Source organism: Leopardus geoffroyi, chromosome D3, assembly GCF_018350155.1.
Source record: "Leopardus geoffroyi isolate Oge1 chromosome D3, O.geoffroyi_Oge1_pat1.0, whole genome shotgun sequence".
In the NCBI taxonomy this organism is placed as follows: Eukaryota; Metazoa; Chordata; class Mammalia; order Carnivora; family Felidae; genus Leopardus; species Leopardus geoffroyi.
This window is the reverse complement of record NC_059339.1, coordinates 72470058-72490177: the sequence shown is the minus strand read 5'-3', so window position 1 is coordinate 72490177 and position 20120 is coordinate 72470058. Positions and strand designations below refer to the sequence as shown.

The following is a 20120-nucleotide window of genomic DNA, read 5'->3' as shown; positions in this document are numbered from 1 at the left end:
TGTAGAGACAGAATGTAGATTAGTGTTTGCCAGTGGATGGGAGGAGTGAATGGGGAAGGACAGCGAATGGGTACAGGGTCTCCCTTGGGGATGGTGAAAATGTTCTGGAATTAGACAGTGGTGCTGGTGGCACAACCTTGTGGATGTAACTAAAAACCACTGACATCGTACACCTTCAGAGGGTGAATCTGTAGCACGTGAATTATTTCTCTCTCTCTTTCTTTTAAAGAATTAACCTGTCATATTGAGTAGAAAGTGGGGACAGGAGGAAGGCTACTTTGTACTACGAGTATTCCAGGGTTATGAGAACCACAGGAAGCTATGCTTTATGAGAAAACACTATTTATTCGAGGGTGTGAAAGACAAACTATTTGACTCCAATCACTTACAATTTATTTCCATTTTTTAAGGAAGCTATCTATAAAGCTTTAATTTTACATTTAATTTTCAACCTATTAAAAGTGCATGAATCCCACTTAAAAGCTGTCACTTGGTTCAAAAGAGTGTCATAAAATCCTGATATGAATGTTCTCTTGTCTTGCCGTAGTACCTCATGGTAGACAATATTTAGGTGAAAATAACAGACAAGACATTTTTTGTTATAATTTGCTTAGGTAAACAAGAATGGCTAATGACACCTTAAATTGCTTTCTTTAAATATTCAGTAATCGATTAGAAATATTATGTCCTATGTTACATTATTCATTAGAAGTAACAACGTTTTAAAAGGTAAACAGTAGCTTGTTTTATTTATAAATTAATTTAAAGGGGTGCCTGGGTGGCTCAGTCGGTTAAGTGTCTGACTTTGGGTCTGGTTGTGATCTCACCATTCATGAGTTTGAGCCCCACATCAGGCTCTCTGCTGTCAGCACAGAGCCAGCTTGGGATGCCCAGTTTGGATCCTTTGTCCCCCTTTCTCTGTCCCTCCCCACCTCATTCTCTTCTTCTCTCTCTCTCTCTAAAATATAAACATTTAAAATATACACATATAGGGGCGCCTGGGTGGTTCAGTCGGTTAAGTGTCCATCCGACTTCGGCTCAGGTCATGATCTCACAGTCCGTGGGTTCGAGCCCCAAGTCAAGTTCTGTGCTGACAGCTTGGAGCCTGGAGCCTGCTTCAGATTCTGTGTCTCCCTCTCTCTGCCCACTCCCCGCTTGTGCTCTCTCTCTCTCTCTCTCTCTCTGTCTCTCTCAAAAATAAATAAAAACATTTAAAATATATACTTAAAAATTAATGTAAAAAGTCACAGAAAGCAATGATTTTGGATATTTTCCTAGACCTAAGTTTGAATGTGCTTCTTTAACAAGCTATGTTAGCTTTTTATACCTCCTGAGTGAAGTATTTAGGCCTTTTACACCCTCAGTGACTTTGTCTGCAAAATGGAAATAAGAATACTTATTTTTACAGGTATTGTCAGAATTAGAGAAAATACATACAAAATGACCATCTCAGCACCTGACAGGGAATAAATCAAAATCAAAACCAAAACACTATCTTTTGACAAGTTATCTAAGAATCATTGTTTTTTTGAAACAATAGTCACCTAAATTTAAATTATTGCTGATTCATTGTTATTGGAAAAATATTAAGCACTTCTGATATAACTTGAATCTCAGGGGAGGAACTCATCAAAAGTGTTTAAATAGCACTTTCTGTTCAACATTCTCTTATAAGTGAAAGAAATAAGATACCCTTGAAGTAATTTTTACATTTACTGCAAAGGAATGAGGCAAGTAATAAAAGGTCAGAACTTTCTGTATCATAGTTTTACTTACAATTTAAAAAGTCATTTTACAGTAGTATCTCAATATGCCCTTTCTGTGCTTAATAAATTAATTGATTGGAATAAATTAACCTTTTATGTGAGAACTTACAACGAAGACAATTGGAGATATCGTGGATTTTTATTAGCATGACTTCAATTTAATAGTTCACCATTTCTGACAAACTTAGTTTCAGTCATACAGAGCAGTACACCTAATGAACATTTTTAAAACCTTGTAAACTAGAATTTTTCAAATTTCTACTCATTTCTTTTTCCTCCCCACCCAGAAAGGCATCATGTTTCAAGTCTGAAAGGAATGACTCTGGACTTTGCTGAACATGAATGAGATTATATCGATGCCATTTGCCTTAGAGAGTTAGGGATCATGAGGACTCCCATTATAAATCTTTGATACCAGGCCTTTACGCCTTCCTCATAAAAGTTCCCATCAGTTTGAAAGTTGATATTCAAGGTCTTTCATTAATTTCCCCATCTCAATTCAAAGGCTGAACAATCAGAATATTTGACATCAATGGGCAGTTAAGAAAGTCAAGTGGAATGGAATCTTTTGATGTCGCTGACCCTCATTATCTGCGGTAATTTGTTCTGTAGAGTTGCTGTAAACACTGAATTAAGGAATACTAAGTATTGCTGGAGGCAATGCAGTGTTAGGTTCCTGGGAGCCTCTGGTTACAACATTTTTATCAATCAATATATAACCTTGTTTTATATGTGTTTCTTTTTAAAGGCACTTTATTTAATACATAATGTTCATTCATTGACATTGAACTCACAGTCAACAACATCATAACTCATGCTTGAGTGAAGCTTAATTAACACACACATTTTCTCCATAAGCTACGGCATACAGCCTTTTGCGTGTAGGAACAGTAAACAGCACTTCAGCACTACATTTAAGGCCACTTTAAACCCTGAAACCACCACTAAAAAATGCACAAAAATGTAAAAAAAATTGGCACTACATACACTGTAGAAAGGACGCTTGTTTAGACAGTGAGAGCTGAAACAATAAGGCAGAGGGTCATCTTGTTTATTTCAGCTGAGTTCGTGAGCACTGGGCTACTCAAACTTTTGGCTGCTCTGCGCATGTCCACAATGACCATAAAAGCACTACAGGTATTGATTTTGGTGGTTAAAAATAAATTCTAGCAGTAAGTGAATTCACAATAACAATCTGCAAATAATGACAATCAACCATATATTTGAACACATCAAAAGACTGTTCCAAATTAGGGAAAATGTTAGAGCTCATCAATCTAGATCACTACAGATAAGAGTTCTGGAAGACAGCCTGACTCCAGAAGAGGCAAGATGACATTTACTATCTTTTGGGCTTCAGAGGGGAAGCTTCATGATGTAATTCAGAGATTTGCAAATATCCTTCTGGACACTGTGATTATTTCATGAGATAATGGATGCAACACACTGGCCACAGGCTCTGACACAGGGTTGGCACTCAATAGACATTATGAAGCGCTTCAATATTCATTCTATGTGATCTTTCCAACTTAAAGAAAAATATAGTGTCCTGATATATCTGTTCCTGTTGTTACTACAATAGCTTGGGTATCCAGTGTCTTGGTAATCAAAGACTTAGATGCGTTTCATTAAAGTTGGTGAGAAGAGAATTAAATTTTGAAAAGTCACATGGGCATTCCATCCATTTTTTATTTTCATAACGTTTGATTGCCATAAAATGTTTCAACCTTTTTCTACTACATTTAATAAAAATAAATATGTACTTCATAATCTTATGGGCCTAAAGTCTCAAGTAATAATTGGAAAATTGGTTTCATGAAATAATAATGTCTTTAATTTTTAGAGTATTTGGGAGAGAACAGATCCAATGATTGCTTGGGACTAAACTTCTTTCCTACATTTGCAGTCTTCCCTGATAACAATTTTGTTATTATAACACTTTGAGCTCAACATATGTCTCAATAATTTTACAGGTCTTTGAATTTGAACAGAAATTCCTATGGCATTGAATATTTCAAAGCATCTCCCCCTGAAATAAAGTGCTATATAGTCAACCAGCTGGAAGAAACTTTACAGATAATCTAGCCCAATGTTCCCTAAAATGAAATATTAATCCACATTATGGAGTTGGGAGGAAGTTCTTTGGTCAATTAAGTTGGAAAACATATTTCCTTTCTCAAATCTCAGAATTTTGAACATGCTAATGTGAACTGTGAATTGCTAGGAGAGATAGGGCAGGCACAGTAAAGAATATACCCAATTATTCTAGAAAAATGTACTGAAGATCCAGTTAGGTGCCTGGGATATGATGCTGTGATCCGAACATGGATGGACCTTGAGGGCATTATGCTAATGAAATAAGTCAGACATAGAAAGACAAATCTACATGATATCACTTGTATGTGGAATCTGAAAAAGCTGAACTCATAGAAACAGACAGTAGTAGAATGGTGGCTACCAAGACTGGGGGTTGGGGGAAATGGGGAGATGTTGGTCAAAAGGTATACATTTCCAGTTATCAGATGAACAAATTCTGGGGTGACAATGTACATCATGGTGATTATGGTTAATAATACTGTACTATATAATTGAAAGTTGCATAGATTACAAATCTTAAATTTTCTCATTACAAAAAAATAAATGGTAATTATGTGATGTGATGGGGATGTCAGCTAACACTATGGTGGTGATTGTTTTACAGTCTATAAGTGTAGCAAATTAACAGATTGTACACCTTAAATTTATACAGTGTTATATGTCTATTATACCTCAGTAAAGCTGGGGAGGGGGATGGTGATGGGCAGAGAAAATTCATAAAAGGATTCAAGCAGCCTAAAAGAAAACTATAAGAGGTATATACATACAGTTGTGATGTAGCCTTCAGCCTGCCCAACTAGTTAGAACAGAGGAAAAAATCAATATATATTAAATGGCCTATCTTTTCCATTCCTAAAACATGTACCTTGTCTGGGTCATTTCTCACCTGGGATCAACCCATAGCTCTTACAAGGAAGAATGAAAACTCCATTTCTGAGCTATTTTTCTGGAAGAACAGAGAGGGAGCAATAGCCAGGCTATCGACCCACTAAAACGTATTTATAGGGCCATGCTTATATTGTTTCATAATAATTTGCATGTCATTGTCTTATATATTGTGTGGTCTGAGAACAGTTTCCAAATTAGAATTGGAAACTACTGGGGAGGCACCCGAGTAGGAGGATCCTAGGCTTGCCTCCTCCCAAGAACACAACTAGGTAAGTAACAAATTAGAATATTGTGATTGCTCCCCCTTCACACCCCTCAAAGAGGCATGATTGTTGACTTCATGGAGGTTACAACTTACTGGAAAAGATGTATGAAACAGATCATGAAACAAATATACAATTAAAACTATAATTGGTATTTTTAAAAAGTAGAGTTCAAAAGAAAGATGCAATATGAGAACATAACAGTCCTTGGAGGAGAAGAGAGGTCATGAAAGGCCTCATTACAGAAGTAACATGGAGGCAGAATCATGGAGTATCCTAGGAGTTAGCTCCTCTTTCTTTACAAAGGAACTGAGAGAAGATCATATGTCTGGAACATTGGGAGCAAAAGGGAAATGGCACAAAATGAGGCTGGAAAGAGTTCATTCAAGAGCCCTGTAGGTCACATTCAGTTATTCTCAGTACAATCACAGACCATTTAAGGGCTTTCAGGAAGGAAGATGTTGCTGGTGGAAGCAGAGAGACCAGCTAAGAAGATGTTAACATTCTCCAGGTGAGAAGGAGTGATAACTTCAACTGAAATGGTGGCCATGGCAGTCAAGCAAAGTAGACAGGTGCAAAACACAATCTGAGAATGAATAATCAAAAGCAGATTGCATATGGAGAAGGAAAAAAGGAAGCATCGGGCAGGTTTAGACTTAAGTGATTGTCCTATGTCTGAGATGAGGGAGAGGGTGAAAGACCGAGAAAGGAAAAACAAAAGCTCAGTCTTGACTATGTCAGGGTTGAGATCTTATGATAAATTATAAAGAGGCAGCTAGAAGGTCTGGGTTAGAAATATAAATTTCGGAGCTGGCACACAAATGGGAGTGGACAAGGTCACCGAATCAAGAGTGTAGAGTTAGTGGAGATGCTTTCTCAAGACTAACACCTCTAGTATTCAGGTAAAAGGGGAGAACCAGGCAAAAGAGAAGTGAGTGGCCAAACAAAGTTCCCAATACTTATGTGACCATGGACCATTTTTTCTCAGAGCTTCTCATGGGACCCATTTACCTTGGAACAACCTTTGGGGAATTGGTGATCTAGATCAGCGGTTTTTAACTGAGGAGATTTTGCTCCCTAAGGGGAAATTTGGCAAAGTGTAGAGGTATTTTTGGTTCTTAAAACATGGTAGAGGGGAAATACCCTTGGCATGTAGTGTGTAAAAGCCAGGGATGCATAGGATAAGCCCCACAACAAAAAATTATCCAGTCTCAAATAACAATAGCTCTGAGGTAGTGGAATCCTGATCTAGCTTAACATTTTCTATGTTCAGATGAAAAACTAAGATCCCAAGAGTTTAAGTGACTTGATTCACACAGTTCTAATCCTTGGCAAAGTCGTATTAGAACCTGGGGGTTGTTATTAGTCTGGGATCTTTAAAATCATTTGTGATAGATAATGGTTGGACGGCAGGTAGGCAGAGCCCCTTATAGACTAAAACTTGATACCCTGGACCACTCCAATTACCTTTCTATGAATGATGTAAAGTTTTATTTCTGGACCTTTCCTTTGGCATTAAGGTGTCTGTTGAGTGCTTACAATAGCTCACCAACCTCAGAATGATCATTTCATGCAAATATGTAAGAGCTTTTATGTCCATTTTGTTTAGATTAGTTAAAATATTACTGCATTCTGAAAATAATAAAATAAAAGTTTTTAAGAGTAAGGGTCAAGTCATGATCTTTTCTCCCAAACACACAGTGTAAGGCATATTTTACAGAACACCTAATATGATTCTGAATATCTAAAAATTAATGATATTGATTTTTAGAAATATTTCACCAAAGCATCAACTTATCAAAGTTAATTTGGGTTTTAAAGGTTGAGATCAATACAACCACATATTTGTAGGGATTATAGATCTCTTAACCAAAATTACTAATTTTATAAATTACACACAGATCCATCAACAAAAAAAAAATTGCTGATTTATCTTTCCCAATGAGAACAGCAAGATTGAAGTGATTTTCAGTGTTGTATTCATACAAATATAAACTACAAAATCACATTTTCAGAAGTTGAAGATTTTCCTGCTTTGAGAATGTGGACCACAAAATTGATTACACCATAAAAGTAAAATACTACCATATCAGTACCTATTAGCTTTGATTCTACCTGTCATAAGAAAATAATTTAGGAAGCCTCTTCAGTTTCCTCAATTTAATTAAGGGCTTACAACTACAAGAGTAAACATGAACTATAGCTTTGTTTTTTATTTGAATTCCAAGAGTGCATTTTTAAAGAGTGGCATGCTGTAAGAGAAAGTAAGTGACTAGTGAGGTCTAAATTTATTTGCAACTAGCTTGAGGATCCTGACAATAAGCCATTATTCTATTATAATTCTTTGAAGGATGAATACAGGAAGTGTAGGGAGAGATAGGAAAACTCTAATTCTGTCACTCTAAGAGGAGATATATGAAAATTTCCTGGTGTATGAGGTTTAAAAGCTCAGATTTTAAAATGTTTTTGTTGACTCAGCCTAGGTTGGATGGGTTTGGAGTTTTATCAGTCAAGGTTTCATTTGTACATTGGATTGGAAATTATAACCCTTCTTAAGGCATAATAAGACATTAGCAGAACTTTAATTAGAAAGGTAGGGTTTTTCAGATGCCTTTGCTGATTTGCTCGTAATAACCTAAGCTAAAGTCAAATTACATATTTACCATCATTTATCAGTTAGAAAAATAGAATGGGAAACAGATTGAGTTTGCTCTCCACCATCCATGTCTCTTAGAGGTTATCAATTCAATCAAGTAGCCTGTAATAATTCGTGATTCCAGTAAAGATTCTAGAAATGATTCAGGTGCTTTGTTCATCCCATTCATTTAACATGAAACACCTAAAACATCATTATGTGTTGCAGAAAATTGAGAAGGGGTGATGGGCAATGATCTATCTAAACTGGTTCAAAGTCACTGGCTATTGTTCCTCTATGTTATCTTCATGACTTTAGTGATATAATGTATATCAGACTAAATTTAATTGCAATTATTTTTCTGACTAGGAATCTTAAATGGCAAAAAAAAAAAAAAAAAAGAATACAATAACATGCATTCCTATCAATTACTATAATTCTCTTCATCTGAGATCTGACTCCTGTGAAAAGTTCTTGTTGACTTAACCTGTTAGCATCAAATTTGGTCTGGGGTTTCTTTTCAGAAATCTCACTTTATTTTGAAGGGCAAATTCAAATAGTCAATACCAAACTTTCAAACTTGATCCAAAATTAGGACTGCTATATTTAGTAATTAAAAATACAGGAGGCTCAATCAAATTTCAGTTATTTGTAGTCACCTATACATGTGCACCTTGAGATGCATACATACATTGAAATGGAAATTTCTTGCAATATTTTCTTTTATCTCATATATATAGGTGATTAGAAAGAATTCAAATTTTCTGGCCTCCTGTATTTTTACTTGCTAAACTTGAAAATTCTATTCAAAATTAGAGTTCTTCAGGACATGTCGTTTAAGAGAATGCCTAGTTTTATATTTGTGGCTTACACTGGCTCCACCTTTAACATGCATGACCACTGCTTATTAGAGGGTAGAAACATTGAAGGGACAATTGTTCCTTCTCAATTAACTGTTCTGTCTCTCTCTTAATTTCTTGGCACTCTGTCTCTTCAAAAAACACCATCCTGTGCCAGTATAGATAGTCAGCCCTTAGCTGCGGATGAATTCCATTTTGAAACTCTCTGTAGAAACCATATCTGAAAATCAGCTCTGCAGGATGACTCTAAAAAGGGGATCATGCTAATTCTTGGCATGGACTCTAAACCTAGAACCCACCTCAGGGCAAAAAACACTACAATGTTGTTTCCCCACACGATTTCAATGATGACCTTCTTCTACCCTCCTTCATATCCCTGAGATTTTTCTCACTCTCTTTCATCTTCCTGAAGCGTATTCCTCTGCCTTGTCCACCTGGGTAATTCCCCCTCTTCATTTGTTGTTCCTGTGGAGGTCCAGTTTTCAATCTGTGTGCATAGTTCATAGCAAGCACCCTGCACACAGTGATGGCTTAGGGGCATTTCTAACTGATTACTTGAATGCATGAGGTGTGTTTGGCATATTGTTGACTCTTGAGATAAAATCTGAAGCAAAAGAATGAGTTGATAAAACTTGCACAGTTTTGGGAAGGGAACCATCATTATCTAAACCTATTGAAGGAACATGCCCTTCGTCTGTTTTCAGTCCCAACACATCCCTCCTCTCAACTTTCTGTTGTGAGCTTCCTAAAGTGTCCCTTGTGTGTCTGCGAGCCTGGAAACTATCAGATCCAGGCACCAGCTATAGAAGGTGTCTAATCCTCAAATACCTCTAGGAGACAATAATGTTACTTGATGTGGGTAGAGGATGTGTGTACAAGACAATAGGAGGTGGTGAGGACTGTAGCAATCTGGAGAGAGCATTCTGGGTATAACCTTAGACAGGTATGATTGGAATACATTTAGGAAGCTTAAATGTAAGAACTTATACTTATCCGGTTAAGTAAACTGCATTAATAGCAGAAGAGGGTATGCCTGGTAATTAGAAAAGAAGTCAACAGGTAAATATATGTTCCTGAATCCAATACTGGACAGAGGAGGGGATGCTGAGCCTTTAAATGGAGCATCTGGTCTACTGCACATACATACATGTCCTCTTTGAGAAAATAGATGCATTAGGTTATCATTACCTATAATAGGAAATAATCACTTAGCTGAACCCCTTATTCCAATTTCTCATTCAGTAAGCAACTTTTAGATCACAATTTGGCTTCCCATATGGATTTTTATTTTTATTAAAATTTTTTTTTTAATTTTTATTTATTCTTGAGAGAGAGACAGAGCATGAGTGGGGGAGGGGCAGAGAGTGAGGGAGACACAGAATCCGAAGCAGGCTCCAGGCTCTGAGCCATCAGCACAGAGCACGATGTGGGGCTCAAACTCACAAGCTGTGAGATCATGACCTGAGCCGAAGTCGGAAGCTTAACCGACAAAGCCACCCAGGTGTCCCAACCCATATGGATTTTTAAATAGAAGAGCATTCAAATGAATATTTATCTATTCAGAAATCAAATTTTTCATGAAAACCTGCTAAAATTGTTGTATAAACATATTGTGTTATTTTCATAAAATAAAATACCAGGAGTATTTGTAAACACACAGATGAATCTTAAAAACAAAATTAAAGATGAATGCAAGATGCAACAAGATACGTATCCTATGATGCCATTTTTATAAAGTGATAAACATGTATAGTAATATTATAATGTTTAGGGATATATATCTATATAGTAAAAACCATATTTGGGAGAGTGGTTACATCAATGGGGAATGGAGGAAATGGTGGAGAAGCATGTGATAAGGCAGAGATATATAACAGATTTCAATTATATGTTGAATATTTTATATTTTAACCTTGCTGATGAGTACACAAGTTTTCATATTTGTGTTTTGAATGTATGAACTATATATCTAGCAAACCAAACCAAACAACAGCAACTGAACAAATTTTTAAAAACCTGTGAAAGGAACTTATCATATATACATCAGTCCCTTAGAAGTTTGGCTTGTATTAATTCATTCTCACAAAGTTTCTGTTTCAGCAAAACTGAGGACAAGATCTTAGAAGACAGCTCCAACACTAACACCAACTGCTTCTTCTGTGCAGTGCTAGATATTATTTCTGGCCTACCCTGAAGCGTATGAATGGTCCATCAGGATGAGCAGAAATAAACGTTTAATCCTTAGAGTGTGAAGAAAAATTAGCAATAAGTTGCTAAAGGATTCTGAAGAGTAAATTCTCTAAGCAAAAATTCTTAGTGACTTCAGTTTAGGAAACTAAGTGGGTTTCAGTTCAATCTCCCTTAGAGATCATGTTTCTCTAATAATATTAAATTTTTGGAGACATTTTATTCCTTTATTTTTTTTAATGTGAGAGAGAGAGAGTGGGAGAGGGACAGAGGGGAAGGGACAGAGGATCTGAAGCAGGCTCTGTGCTGACACAGTGAGCCTGATGTGGGGTTCGAACTCGCAACTCGTGAGATCATGACCTGAGCTGAAGTCTCAACCGACTGAGCCACCCAGGAGCCCCTGGAAACCTTTGAAATACATATAACACTTTAAAATTTAGATATTATATTATTAACAACTCTGAATCATTTATAAAATTTTCCATGCTTGAACTTTTCAACTGACTATTTTGTGCACCCAACTCTCATTGGCATTATCTCCTGGTAGAATGTACTACAGGTTTGCTAATAACTTCATATTTCTTTTTTATATATATAACTTAATACTTCTATTACCCCACTAAAATCCTAGGTCTGGGATTCTTAACACTTTCAGTAAGTAAAAAAAATTGCCTCAGACACTCTAGAATTAACCATTTAATTAATATAACTAATCCAATAGAATCTAATTGATAGACTTACCATTGAGAGTGCTTCTATCAATCAAATTAGTATCAACTGGCCAATAACCTCCATCTCCATGACGACCTATTTGTTGGGAAAACATATCAGCATGTTAGTGGATATACAGATTGAAAGCATAATGAAACAGACAAAAATATTAAATATTTTAAAACACACACACACAATTGAACAAGGTATTTTGGCTACTTCAAAGAAAGTCTGAGACTATTAATACCATTATGTTTTGTGAAAAAATGTTATTTTCTATGTGTCAAAAAATCTGTCATGAAAATAGACTCTTTTTTACAAAAAGCCAAATTCAATTCCTCTTTGAAAAGTTGTCCCCACTTTTTTTTTCTTCCAATCTCCTTATAAAAGTGTCCCCAGAAGGTACAGCAGTGGTTTGAGTCCCAGTGTAACATCTCAGAACAGAAAGGGTGCTGGCCATGGCTCCTAGAGAGGCAGACCCCCACCTCTTTCATGCTGCAAGAGGGCCATCCATCTGACACGACTTCGTGGCAAATTATCATTATTACCCTACAAGGGGACTGCACATTTTGTCTTATAACTGGGTTTTGAGCAGTCCTTGTGGTATGTGCAAAACAGGTGCCTGGGAATGAGATATTAGATACAGAGTCAAGAATGGGGTTATGGCACAGCTCACATACCTGTTCTGAATTTTTCTTAAAAACACAGCAGGGAAGAAAGAAGGCTTCTTTAACACCACATTATTGGAAGCACTGCTTTCCAGTAGGTGTGCAACAGTTGTAAAAGCAGTATTGAAGAGAATTGAGCCAGAAATAACCAGAATTGTGCTACCATCCAAATTTAATTAATGATATTTCACCACAGGTGATACCTTTTTCTATTGGTACATTTGTGGAACTGTAATTAGTTTTTTTAGATTTTGAATTCTAGAATGTCTATTAAGTAGAAAATTTATAAGAACACATTTGGGAGTTGAATTTATATGCAAACACATAGAAGAATACAGCTAATATTCCTTTTCTTCACTTCAGAGAGTTATTTCTGTGAGCATTTAGAATCAGTGGATGACATAGAGGAAGCCACCTGAGGCACTCGGCTACAATAACATAGGATGTTTTCTCACATTGCTTAGATTTTATTTTTCTTCTTTTAAGTCCTGCTCTTGTGACATTCTTTGGCATCCCAGACACTCCTCTTGCTAAAGCTTTCTCAAGATCCCATCATTTTATTTGCAAAACACTTGTGAGCAACAAACCCAAATCTTGTTAACAGACTATACGTTCAGAATTTTAAAAATTCCTTTCATATCAAGTCCAAGCTGAAGTTAGGATATCAAGCTTCCAACAAGCAGTGCATAAATTAATCCAATCACACCATAATCTGTTTTCAGCATCAATTGGTAAATTTCAAATCTGCTGGCCAGTGACTGTGGTCTCCCGTAAGGGCAGGCAGGAGAGAAGCAAATGAAATAAGCAGCCATTGGGAACATTTTGGTGGGCTGACTAAAATGTGCACAAGCCTTTTCCCAAACACCTTCCTGTGTGACTCTGATACATTTGGGTTTCAATAAGCAGAGGATAAACTTTGCCCACGGGACACGGTAAGATCAATGATGGAAGAAATGAAGCGAGACAGAAGTTCTGTATGAATATTAAGGTAGCTTTTCTCACATCTGAAAGCAACTAGATTGCAAAGCAATCAGCCAAAAAAGATGCTAACAGTGCCATCACTTAGGCCAGTAAAGCAATAAATGATTCCTGGTGGGAGTAATCCTGTATTGGCTGGAAATTAGGTAAATAGTCTGTGGAGGATTTTCCTTTTCCTCTAGCATCCTGACAAATGTCTTTTTAATGAAGTTTCTCAGACTCCCAGCTAGTTTGTGGGAAGATGCAGAAACAAGCCCACAAGCACATCCATATATTACTCAGACATAAAGCTCTATGGGTACAGCACCCCCTGGATTTAGCGAGGCTATTGATTACACTGTGAATTTCAAATAGGTAGGAGAAAGCCAGATGTTCTATGGTTAGGCTCCATGTCAGATAAAGGAATTCAGGACATCTTTCTAAATAAGAGAAGGCAACTTAAAACTTGAGCATTCTACCCACACAATCTAGTATATTGACATTGCTTAACTTTTTGTTGGTTATAATTAGATTGATACCAGAAAAGAAAATTAAGTAACTCTTAACAAACCCAACAGAAAGTACTTTAAAGAAACTTGATATCATCAACAAGCAAGATTGGATTTATGGTAATGTAAAGTCTTAGAACCACTTCACTAAGGAAACACAAAACTCATTTCTGGGATATTGGTGAGTCTGGGGATCTCTTCATCTAAAGACGTGAGAATCAAATTTTACCTTTGTGTGCGGGTATGTTTCTCCTTTCTAAAATATGTCATTTAACTTCCAGAAAGGCTTCCTTTATGAATAAATAATAAGCTAAAACAAAAAAGATTCTCCCACTTCTTTAAGGCAAGAACCACAAAGTTGTCAAATGAGGGGACACTGAAGACCAAAGAGGACACTGAGTGCTATTGCTTGCACAGCAAAGCATTTTTAAGGGCTTTTTGATGTGGATCAAATACTAAATGTGTTTATTTTACTTGGTTAATTTCATAAGCACTGATCTAGGGAAACAGAAGATGAATGGGAATCTTCAAGATGGAAAGTCAGTTGACGCAAAAGTATAAAGTACTGTCTGATCCCAGAGGTCCTAGTTTTATTAATGGAGCATAAAACAGGTAACAGTTCATTCAGAATTTATTAAGAGCCTACTAAACATAAGGCACAGTCCTAGGTCCTTGAGGAAGTGGTAATATAAAAAAAACATGTATTAGGTAAGGATCCTGCCATGACAGATCAAGTTGGGTCACTGTATCCAGATCCTACATAGAATCTTAAAACTAACTGCAGATGATTTTTAATTCGTACTGGCCTTAAAGATTTAAGAACAAGTTACCCCATCTTTTGCTATAACAATACTATTAGGTCTAATTTAAAATGGTTTTTTGTCTAATATTATTAGAAGAACTACATGCAAATAAAAATAATGTATTATTTTCAGTCTTACGTGTTCTGTAGTTATATTTTCCATAAAAGTTCTAAGTTTCTTTTTTTTTCCATACTGCCCTAAATCTCTAACATTTCTCACAATTAAAAATTGCAAGTAAGTAAATAAATACATGAAATTTAAATATAACATTTATAAAAATAATGTTAATAAATAGCAATGTATAAAGGCTTTTTGTATTCAAATGAGGCTTAACATGGTTCAAAAGTTGGAAATGGGTAGTTTCTTCTTTCTTTTTAGAATTAGTAGTATCATGACTTTATGTGACACAGTAATCAGAATGTGCTTTATGAAGAAAATATACATTCTACAGAATCTAAAGAATTCTTGTGTGACTCTGTACCCATATTTTCTTTGTAATAGAAATGAGGGGGAGGAAAGGAATTGAGATGCTGCAGAGTAATGAATTTATACACCATTTAACCAAGTAGGCATTTTATCCAGATAATTTTATCCAAAAATCACTTCTTCCAGAAATTTTTGATAATTAAAACAAATGTTTTCTACTTTTCCTTAGGTTTTGAAACCAGGAAATGGTGCTTTCACAAAGAACAATAAAACAAAACAAATGAGCCCATGTTTAACTTTAAAAAAAGGAAGTGTATGGCTATTTTAGAGTTATTCAAAATTATTTATATATTTTAAAATTTATTTTATTTAGGTACCTATTAAGTAGGTCCAAACCAGAAATTTCTTATTCCTCCCCTTGAGGAGGAAGTTTTACAATATGATACGCTATGAAGTCATTTAAAGAGCGAACATAAGCAATAAAGTCACTTAAAGAGTAAATAAAGTTTATTTATTTTTTTAAAAAATTTTTTTTTCAACGTTTATTTATTTTTTGGGGGACAGAGAGAGACAGAGCATGAACGGGGGAGGGGCAGAGAGAGAGGGAGACACAGAATCAGAAGCAGGCTCCAGGCTCTGAGCCATCAGCCCAAAAAGCCTGACCCAGAGCCTGACGCGGGGCTCGAACTCCCGGACCGCGAGATCATGACCTGGCTGAAGTCGGACGCTTAACCGACTGCGCCACCCAGGCGCCCCAAAGTTTATTTATTTTTGAGAGAGAGAGAGAAAGAGAGGAGGAGAGAAAGAGAGTGAGAGAGAGAGAGAGAGAGAGAGAGAATAAGCAGGGGAGGGGCAGAGAGAGAGGGAGACCCAGAAACTGAAGCTGGCTCCAGGCTCAGAGCTGTTAGCACAAAGCTGGATGGCAGGGCTCAAACTCATGAACCACAAGATCATGACCTGAGCTGAAGTCAGATGCTTACCCGGCACCCCAAGAGTAAACTTTTATATTTTATTCAAAGGATTGATCTCTTCCTCTTTTTTTTTTTTTTTTTTTGCAAGAGACAAATTCCTCCTTGGGCAAAAGCTAAAGTCTCCATGATATTCCTGTTGTTTGCTCTCTGGATTGAGAGGGAAAGTGAACAGAGGCAATATGACTTCCTGTAGGAAGTGTGCTTATTGTTATATTCCTTGGTGCTTACTAAAGTGACATGTATACTGTGTTCTCAATGCCTGATGAGTGACTAATGTGAGTTAGAATGCTCAATGATGTATTGTTAATATGAACAAAAGTTTAAGTTATTATACAAGTTATTTTCTATGTTCTTATTCTTACATATCACTTAAAATATTACTTTTATATTTTTATTGTGGTGTGTGTGTATGTATGTGTGTGTGTGTGCGTGTGTGTGCAGGGTGAAACATTAATGTTTACGTTATGTCCCTACTTTTAGCAGACATGGGCAGATGGAGAATATTTCCCATGATAAAACATTTTTCAGCCCCTACCAAAGATTAATTCAACTGGGATTTCTAGAGTCTGGCTTTTTTCAGAGTAGATGTTTATAAGTTTACAGAGGAGTTAATGGAAAATTAATCTGCAGAGGACATGGAGAAAACTGGATGTGGTAGTTCTGATCTATTCATTAATCTACCTTCTCCGAGTGAGGACAACAGACAGTCCTCCAGAATGGCACCCATGCCATTCAATCAATTTGAAGAAAAACATATGGCCCATAATCTAAATCAAATGAATAGATTGGTCATCTAACAAATGTTTAATACACATCCTCCCAAGGATGCAGAGCACTGAGGTATCTTCTTGATCTTAGAGTTGATTTTCTGAAAATAATTCTGGTGATAATGATGGAAATTGAATTGATTTTGTGTCTTATATACCAGTGGATAAAGGATATCTATTAATGACACCTGAATAGAGTGTTACAGTCCAATACACAGATCATATGGAGATCTATTTTAAAGCAGATGATTTTTCAGAGGCTGGAAAAGTGTCTAAGAGATCAATTTATCATGCAGTTGATAATACTGCTGACTTTGAACAAAGGCATCAGGGTATCTAAAAACCAGGAAGTGAAATCATAACTCATGCCTAGGATATTTCAAAAATATATTAATGGAAAAGAATTAATCAACACATTGTTTGCAAGTAAACATGAAAGAAAGCTCACTGATTGAATGTTACTACTTCAGATGCAAGGAAAGCTAATATGCCTGCCACATATTGAGACTTGGTGCTCAACAAATCCTTCTTACTTTCCTTCCTTCAAAACATCTCCTTATATTTATGAGCTGTGGCAAGTCTAAGAGCAGTAATTTGTGGCAATGGGAATGTATTTGATGACCTATTCTGAGTCAGACACAGTGCACGAGAACCAAATATGCAATTGTCCATCTTTTCCTTGACTAGGAGAGGTACTATTTTTTTGAAGTTCCAATTTCTGATCGTATGCAATAAAATATGAACAGAGTAGACTACAATAAAAGCAAATTCATTTTAAAAGAATCTTTAGAAGTGAATCTAATATCTAAGATTATTTTTTCATATACACATATTATGAATTGGGTGATCCTATAATTATGAAAATCAGGACACTTTAAGATGGAAGAGGGTGCTATTGTCAAATTTTCCTGGATCTGCATATTAATCAGGACACTCCTGGATAAAATAGAAATTATAATCATCATAGACACGAACAATTTAAATAAATGGCTCTTGGCTGACATTTCAGTGTGATTTGGGGTCCTAAATTCCTGAGGCATATGTGTAGTCTTTTGCAGTTTGGCAACAAACAGGTGAAGAGTTGCCTGACAAATGTTCTAAGGTAGAAAAAAAATTACAAACACTGCATTCTTTTTCTTTTGCAAGCACCAGAGTAAAACAGCCCTATGCTAGACTAACTGGTATCTGGATTTCTGAACATGATGATACATGTCAGCCAATGAGAAGAAAAGAAAAAAAGTACATACATACATATTAATAATATGGTGATTATGGGATTTTCTCCTCTCACCAGAATCTCCTTGTATGAATTCTTGCTGTAGTATATCTGCATTAATGGCCAGTATATAGGTCTAAGACAACACTTTTAGATGCAGCCTTGTCTTTATTAGAATCTAAAAACCCTCCTGTTCCTCTAAATATGGTCCCTCTCCTGGATGACTAGATCTCCCCAAGATCTAGCTCATTTACCAGACTAAAACATGGAGAATGAGGAAGAATTTCTTGTGGATTATAAAGGAGCAGCTGTTCTTAAAAGCCACTGAATGATCATGAAATTCTCCCCTACCTCGATGGTCCACAAGCTTATCCCAAAGGCAGTGTGAGATATGTTTGTGTCTGAATGAAAGTTACCAAGCAGTGCAAGAAGTAACAAAAGAGCATGGAAGCTCTTTCTTCTCCAAGTGACTGTATGTTAGCAAGCTGCAACTACAGTATGAAAGCACTAGAACATAAGTATCACACTGACTTCAGTGCAAGTATATATAAATAATGACACTGTTGGGGCACAACCTTTTTTTCATTCACGTATCAGCCCATGTTCCATCCATCTAGTCAACAACTGTATTGAATGGACCCATTATTTAAGTATTAGGGATATAGAGTCACTACTGCAAAGGCTCATAAATTAGCGAAGGGGAAAATGTTAAGGGAGTATTACAAACTACATTGTATATTCAAAGTTTTAAGAGTATTATAAGTAGGTGCCACAATGGAAAAATAGGATGATGGACTATGCCTAGTAAAATGATGGAAATCTTTTCAGGGTGACATCTGAGTTGAGAATTAAAAGATGAGTAGATCAGGTAAAGAGTGAGGTGGGTAAGCTTAGAAAGACAGGAAGACACGAAATAATAAAAGTCCCTATATGTTCTACCAAACACTCTAAAGTTTCTCTTGCAGAAGACAGGGGACCATTACAGATATTTTATGCAGAAAAGTGACTTAATTGAATATGTATTTTAGACAGAGTATTGTGGCTGAGTATGAAGAAAAAATGACAAGAGACTGTTGTAATAAGTAGCATGAGAATAATATTAATTATGAATCTACAAGGCAGATATTATCAGCTCCATTTTATAGGTGAGTAAACTGTGGGTCAGAAAGACTAACTAATATACTCATTTTAAGCAGCTGAATAGGCTTGACTCTGATGACGATTTTACCATTAGTAGTTGAATTAAAAGAAGGATGGGAGAGAGAGTTGGACAGAAATTAGAGCATCTCTCAGAGTTGATCCTGGTGTGTGAGTGTGAAAGTTTAGATGTGGGAGTGTGACTTGAGGCAGTAGCTCCATTTTCAATAGGACACACAGAATACCACAGACTTAGGAAGACAAAGGAAATAGTCCAGTTTGTAACCATGCTGAGCAATGGGGCCAGTAAAGGTGACAGTTCAGAAAACACATAGCAGAAGTGGACAAATAAGGCTAGGGAAACTCTTCAAACATGAGGGATACTTAGGCCCTATTCCTACTCCTACTCCTATGCCTATTCCTATTTCCATTCCATGTCTTCCTTTCCTTTCCTGCCCCATGGTCTCGCACCCCTCTCCCCAAGAAAGAAATAATTGGCATCAGCAGGCAAGAGTGAATGGGGTTTGCAGGGATCTGCATACAAGCTAGCATGCTGATCTTCAGTGGACAGTGTAGACAGTAGATACTTGGTGTGTCGAAAAATAGGAAAGCCAGAGAACTACTGTGTTAGAACGCAGAGAAAGAGCAAAAGCCTCACCAATTTCTCTCTCTCTCTCTCTCTCTCCCCCATTGTGCACTATTCTGCATAATGGTTCCCTAACTGTCCCTTGAATGTGGCTTGCAATCCTCATTCTTTGAGCAGCTTCTTGGCATCCTGATATTCCCATTCTAGGATTTCTCTAAGTAAAGGTTCAAGTAATCTTTCCCTCTGCAATCATTTGTGTCAAATCAAGTTCTACTCATATATTAAAAGTTCAATCTTGGGTTTAAGGAGTCTTTTCTGCTACTATAGATAGTGATTTCTGATCTAAAACCCTATCATATGATATACATACAAGATGATACCACTTTTTTAAATGTTTCTTTCTTATCTTTTTTTTTTTTTGAGGGGGGGGGTTTGGGGCAGAGAGAGAGGGAAACACAGAATCCGAAGCAGGCTCCAGTCTCTGAGCTGTCAGCACAGAGCCCGGTGCAAGGCTCAAACTTGCAAACCACGAGATCATAGCCTGAGCTGAAGCCGGATGCTTAACAGACTGAGCCACTCAGGCACCCCACAAGATGGTACCACTTGATATCACATTTCATATTTTTCATGTTGGGCTGGGAGTATTTACATACCCTTCCTAACTATATTTCAT

At 36.5% G+C, this 20120-nt stretch overlaps 1 protein-coding gene across 4 annotated transcripts in view; it reads right to left on the bottom strand.

The window, feature by feature from the left end:
• The window catches only part of DCC (DCC netrin 1 receptor), a 1140843-nt gene that overhangs the window by 71847 nt on the left and 1048876 nt on the right, over positions 1-20120 (bottom strand). For all 4 annotated transcript variants that reach the window (XM_045458871.1, XM_045458872.1, XM_045458870.1 and 1 more), the window contains one exon: positions 11438-11503. In XM_045458871.1, coding sequence (XP_045314827.1) covers positions 11438-11503 — 66 coding nt within the window. The remainder of the gene's footprint in view (positions 1-11437; positions 11504-20120) is intronic.